The sequence below is a fragment of the Macaca fascicularis genome, chromosome 2 (assembly GCF_037993035.2).
Source record: "Macaca fascicularis isolate 582-1 chromosome 2, T2T-MFA8v1.1".
Classification (NCBI taxonomy): Eukaryota; Metazoa; Chordata; class Mammalia; order Primates; family Cercopithecidae; genus Macaca; species Macaca fascicularis.
In genome coordinates, this window is record NC_088376.1 from 168,937,419 (window position 1) to 168,944,090 (window position 6,672).

The following is a 6,672-nucleotide window of genomic DNA, read 5'->3' on the forward strand; positions in this document are numbered from 1 at the left end:
TAAGTAGGACACGCTCTCTCCACACCCTGCATGAACAAGTTCCTTACATGCATGTTCTCATGCGCATGTTTGTGCGCAAGGTCGCAGGTCCTCCCTGACACAACCGGCATCAACTTCAATTTAGAAGAATTGAGGGCTAAATTCCCAGGAATTAAAAAATGAAACTGAAACCGCTGAGACTTGTAGTTCGGCTGGCGGAGGCCGCACGCAGCTCTCTGGTATCTGCAGTCGGAAGTACTCTCTGCGCATGCGGATACGGGTGTCACGTGAACCTTTTGTCTTGCTACCTTGCAAGACAAAACATCTGAGGCAGTGATGCAGGACATGTCTATGATCTTAACCTGTAAGAAGTGGGAGCAGCTGGACCCGCCCCAGAGGACCCTGTACTAGGAGGTGACACCAGAGACCTGCAGACCCCTCGTCACTGGGGCGTGCAAACCGGAGTTGACCTACCAGCTGAAGCAGCGATAAAAGAGCAGAAGACACCTTTGCCAAAACTGCTGTCCAGGTGACAAAGTAAAAACCAAGGCCAGCCAGCCTTGTCCCTGGAAAGACTAACTCAGGGAGCCAGAAGTTCCTCCAGGTTGAGGTGAGTGTGGGAAAGAGTGGTTGGAAATGCAGAAGGGGCACTTGAGTCTGGCTACCGTCTCCCACACGGAGACTTTCTGGAGGAAGGTGAGTCCTAAACGCGATGGTCTGGGGGACAGGTGATGGTCTGCACTCATGGGTTTTACAGGAGCCGGTCTCCACAGGAGACAATCCCCGTGAATGTGACTCCCAGGGAACAAGTAAAGACACTTTGGTTCGTGAGGGGAAGACCTACAAATGCAAGGAATGTGGGAAAGTGTTTAACAAGAACAGCCTCCTTGTTCGACATCATCAGATTCATGCTGGGGTGAAGCCTTATGAATGCCAGGAGTGTGGAAAAGCCTTTCGTGAATAGATCGACTTCTTTCGACACACGAGGATTCACACGGGGGAGAAGCCCTGTAAGTGCGTGGAGTGCGGGAAGGTCTTCAACTGCAGGTCGCACCTCCTGTGCCACCACCGGATTCACGCTGGAGAGATGCCCTATGAGTGCAGCGAGTGTGGAAAGACCTTCAGCTATCACTCTGTCTTCATCCAGCATCGTATGACCCACACAGGAGAAAAACTCTTCGGTGCAAAGAATGTGGGGAAACCTTTTACTGCAACTCTTCCTTAACCCGGCACATGAAGATTCACACCGGAGAGAAGCCCTGCAAAGTGCAGTGAGTGCGGGAAGACCTTCACCTACCACTCTGTTTTCTTCCGACATAGTATGGCCCGCCCTGCAGGAAAGCCCTATGAGGTAAAGAATGTGGGAAAGGTTTTTACTATGGCTATTCCCTCACTCTACACACAAGGAGCCACAATGGAGAGAAACCTTATGAGTACCTTGAACGTACAAAGGCCTTTGGCTACCACTCTGCTTTTGCCCGACTTAGTAAGATCCACTCGGGAGAAAAAAGCCGTTGAGTGCAAATGATGTGGGAATTTGTGGGTTTTCTTTCTTTCTTTCTTTCTTTTTCTTTGATACATAAGGAGCCACACTGAAGAGAAGCACTCTGAATTCAGTGACAGTAGGAAAGCTGTGACCTGCAGCTCTTCCTCACTTGGCATTGAAGAATTCATTCCAGAGATAAACTCTATAAGATATGTGGGAAGGACTTTTGCAAGTGGGCCCACATCAGTCAACGTCAGAGAACTTAAACAGGGAAAAGACATTGTGACAAAAACTAGTGAAGAAAATCTTTTGGCCACAGGAAATATCTTCCTCAGCATCAGAGAATTTTTCCAGGAGGGAGACTATTGGTTTTTTGTGCACTTGAAAGAACCACCCACATCTCTCTCCATAGTTTGTATCCCTAAGCCACCTCAGGAATTTTTTTTCTTTTAAGTAAGAAGGGAACTGTAAAAGAGAAAAAAAGAAATTCATGCACAGCTTCTGTCAGACTTCTCTGAAAGCCATGCCTATCAAAATTTGAATTCAGTTCTTCATTTTGCAGATGCCTGAAAGGTGCAAGGGCCTTGCCTCATTATTTGTCCTTTATATGTATTCACTCCTGTCTACAGGAGAATTGTCCTCTGTAAAGACTGACTCTGTAAAGATTTATTGAATGCATTCTTTGTTCTAAAACATTGTACTCCTGAGGAACGTAAGTCTTTGTGAGAAATATGAATGCTTAAGTAATGGAATATGTGAAACTTGTAAGAACGTAGAATATAAAAATACTGCCATATAAAATCATTTCATATCTAAGGAGATAAGTATCCACATTGAATTGGCATATTTTGCTGCATCATTTAAGACTATTTAAGATTTTAAGTTAAAAAAAAAATTCTTCATGTGGTTTTGCACACCCAGCACTCGATATACTTGTTTGTTTTGATTTATTTTCTCAGGGACAAGAGAATGATGGTGAAGCTGTGTTGCTTTCCCAGGTGAGCCTTGATTATTTCCTCTGTGCTTTCTCAGCTTCTTTGGCCTTCTGTAAGAAGGGCTTCTCCAAGAGCATGTCACTAGTTTTCTAGAGGTTAAACAAGAGCTAAGACAAACAAAACAAAACATAGCTTATCTAATCTAATGAGAAACCCAGAAAAAAATGTTTTGATGAATACAATGTATTAAAATATAAAATATGTAGCTCCTTCAACATGTTAATTCAATTCTAGAAATCTTCAGAAATATTCTTATATTATGCAGAGATGTGCGTGCGAAGACTAATCGCTGCAGTTTTGTTTTTATGTGTGAAACGTTGAGAACAATCTAAATGTTTATCAGTAGGAAGTAAGTTATGGTACATCTGTTCTATGAAATACTATGAAGCAATAAGGTATCTCTGTCTGTACTGATATCAAAACATCTCTAAGATACAGTATTTAGTAAAAGAGAAACTTTCAGGAAACAAAACTACATCTAGAAGTATAAGCCTAAAACTGTTAATAGTGGTTTTCTGCAGGAAATGGGATGGACCGGGGTTATATGCAATGTTCAGTTTTTACTTTTATACTTAAGTATTGTTTACATTTGAAAAATAAAAAACATTTATTGTTTTTGCAACAAATGTTTACAGTATTTCTATAAAGATAGCATTTTTTTGGAATGAAAGTGACTTCTATTATTTCTTAAAAAACGTACATTTTACAGGGTGTTTTTTTTTTTTTTTTAAGTCCTGGTCTTATTATGCGTTTAAAAAATAACAGACCAAGGATCCATAGATACCTAATCACATTTAATAAATCATAATATAGTTTTGTTTTTTGGTTTTTTTTTTTTTTTTTTTGAGATGGAGTCTCACTCTGTCACCCAGGCTGGAGTGCAGTAGTGCATCTTGGCTCACTGCAACCTCTGCCTCTGAGTTCAAGTGATTCTCTTACCTCTGCCTCGCAAGTAGCTGGGACGACAGGCAGGTGCCACCGTGCCCAGCTAAATTTTTTGTAGTTTTAGTAGAGACGGGGTTTCACCATGTTAGCCAGATGGTCTCAATCTCCTGACCTCGTGATCCGCCCGCCTTGGCCTCCCAAAGTGCTGGGATTACAGGCGTGAGTCACTGCACCCAGCCGTTAATAGTTTTACAATGATGAGCCAGCATATATGTAGTTGAATACATGTAAAAATGAGAGTTCAGCATAGGCTACTCCTCAGTGAACATTCATTTCCTTTAAATTGCTGGTAACATAAATGCTCTTTTGCATGTGGTTAGGTTTTAGATGGCTAGTTTCTATTTCCCTGGATTTGATCACAAGAAAGCACCATACTGATGTTGATGTCAATGTATTTTGCACACACGTTGGCTAGCCACAGCTGATTTGTGTTTGCTACTGAATGAATGTGATCTGGTTAGCTTTGTGATATACGTTCGTATTCCAAATGAAGAGAACTATAGCTGCATTTTTTCCCAACATAATCGTGCCAGGCAGTCAGACTTGTTTTCCAGTAAAGAAAATGAGTTTGATATCTGCAGATCATATCTTACAATTTGCTGTGTTCTCCCTCACAAAATTTGTGAACATTTGTTAGCATCATTTCATTTAGGAATCATATACCATCAGAAATATTTTCCCTATTAGAAATAAACAGGGAATGCAATTTTCATATGAACTAACCTGTAACCTACTGGTAAAACCCTGTTCATGCTTTTCAGTTGTAGTACTTGGCCCAAAACAGTTGCACCACCATCTGGGGCAATTTTGTGAGCGTTATTCTCTTCTTTAGCAAGAGAAGTTGGCAGCTGTGTCATGATATAAGTAGATTCTGTCCATCTGGGGTCAGTTCCTGGAAGTGGACTGTGAGTGAGATGACCTTATTGGCTTAGGAGGAGAAAATGTCTCCTTGGGAAGATCTCTTTTCTGTGAGAGTCATTGAGTAGTCTCTAGTGTGAGTCTAGACTGAGCAGGCTTCACTGCCCTGGGAGAGGTGAATGCAAGACCTTTGTTGTTTGCTGTGGTTTGAAAACTCTGCCTCTACTACCACCTCCTCAAGTGCAATGGGACCCACAGAACTACAGGGCCCTGCTGAGCCCAGGAGCTGCATGGAATGGTGGCAGTCACCTTGCCAGTGCAGTGGGCATGTATCAGACTGCAAGCTAGGGGGAGGAACAAGGCATCAGTTGGGAAGAGGGGATGCATGGCTAGACTTGAGCCCTCTTCATCCGGATGTCCCCAGATCCCCCAGCACAGGCCAAGCATAAAGGCCATGTGGGGGTGACTCCCCTGACCCAAGGGGGGCTTCATGTGCTACATGTAGGCAGAGCTGTCTCCATCCTCACAGCCAGAGGCTGGCCCTTCGCAGCCTCCAGTCAGGCAGGGAGCCCTCCGGGGTGGCCTGTTCATGGGCTACAGCCCAGTAAGTGGAGGACGGGGAGCAGCAACATCCCCCAGGGTCTACCAGGTATCCCTCCAGCTGGTGCCTCTGAGCCTCATAGGGCCCAGAAGCGACCAGCCTCTCCCACTGAGGGTCCCCAGGTACTGGAGAGAGGCCCTGGGCTGGGGGCCAGAGAGGGATTACCCCTTGAAGAACCATCTCCTGTGGGGCTCTTGGGCCCAGGGGCACTGGGGCTGGGAGCAGGTGTGGCCAGCCACCATTTCTCCCACTGTGACCTCTGTGTTGTGGAACAGGGAAGTAGTGCTACCTGTTATTGGACTTCAGGGGACTGGAGTCCCCCCTGGCCCCAATCCTATGCTTCCTGAAATGCTTTGCACACCAGAGACAGCCTCCCCAGATCCAGGGGGACAGGGGTCCCCGGGGGAGTCCCCAGGGCCAGCCCTCTGGGCCAGCTGCACACGCTCGACACTGATTTGCAGTCTTGCACAAATAAGGGGTAAGAGCCCAGTGGCTGGGGTGGGCAATGGGGGGAGCCTCTGGCCTAGGGAGTCCCTGGCATTGACAGTGGGCACAGTCCCAAACACACACCCCCAGTCCTGGACCTCCAGGCCCCTGCCCCACCAAGCAAAGGCTGCTTCCTGCTGGAGAAGCCCCAAATGTCAGTTTCAAGGAAGAGGGGCCCGCCCTTTGGAGGGGCCAGGGAACCCTGGGCCACCCCACTGCTGCCAACAGTTCTGATGCCCAAACCATACTCTTCTGGAGCCACCTGCTGCCTGGGCCCAACGAGCCTGTTTTGGACCCAACAGACTGCAGTCCCATGGGGCGGAGGCTGAGAAGTGCCCATCACCCGAAGCTGAGCCCACTTTGAAGCCGCTGGAAGGGGCCAGGCCTGCTGAGCCCCCCTCGTGCCTCCCCTGTTCCCACCCCTGTTGTCAGCTGTACCCTGCTGGTCAACTTTGAGGAATCACTGCTGCAAGGACGCTTTGCACCATCTGGCCACATTGAGGGCTTCAAAGCAGAGACTGGAGCTAGTGGGTCCTACTGCCACCACCATGTCACACTGCCTGTCACTGTCACGTTCTTTGAGGTTTCTGAGCAAAATGTCCCCACCCCCTTCCTGGGCTTCATGGATCTGAACTCCCCAGGGAGGAAGAGTTACAGCGTGCCCAAAGTGGGCACTATGCAAGTAACATTTAACCCCAACCAGACTATGGTGAAGATGTTCGGTGACCTTTGACTTCTTGGACGTGCCTGCTGCCACATGCCCTTCCTGTGCCATTGCCTCTTTTTGGTGCCTGTGGATGAGCAGAAAAATGCTAACCCCACCTACTGCCTCCTCTGCTACTTGCTGCACCTTCGGTTCTGTAGCTCCCGCTCAGGCCTCTTAAGCCAGAATGGAGATCTCTGCCTGCTTTTTTCCTGCGGGCGCCTGGAGCTGGACGCAGGGCTCCCCTACGAACTTCAGGCTGTGACTGAGGCTCCTCTTAACTCACGTTATTCACCTTTGCCCTGATTGCCAGCACTCTGAACCAATGTGGGTTCAACTCTGCCCATCTTGCCCATCCCATAGATGGAGAGATGGCAAGAGACCCTTCAGGCTCGAGTTAAAGCCCTCACCATGCTCATGTCCAGATTGATTATTTGGGTGTTTGAAGCTTCTGATCCTTACTACACCCTGCCCTACCTCGGGTCCTCCATGTGCCTGTCCCCTCCCTTGGGTCTCCCAGGCCAGGTTAGGTCGTAGGGAGGAACTGGAGCCACCCTGAGGTTATCGCAAGGTCCCAGGCAAGTCATGCCAGCGTGGCCTCCCTGTCCTGAAAAAGGAC

General features: G+C 47.4%; 1 protein-coding gene and 1 pseudogene across 1 annotated transcript; both read left to right on the forward strand.

Moving 5' to 3' along the window:
• The first annotated feature begins 615 nt into the window (after positions 1-615).
• On the forward strand, positions 616-1,497 carry ZNF80 (zinc finger protein 80). The gene is given in 5 exon segments (XM_065539330.1): positions 616-699; positions 701-1,157; positions 1,160-1,236; positions 1,238-1,328; positions 1,331-1,497. Coding segments are annotated over 5 exon segments (876 nt in total).
• Positions 1,498-4,753: 3,256 nt separating this feature from the next.
• Positions 4,754-6,359, forward strand: LOC102123104 (atos homolog protein B-like; annotated as a pseudogene).
• Positions 6,360-6,672: the final 313 nt, after the last annotated feature.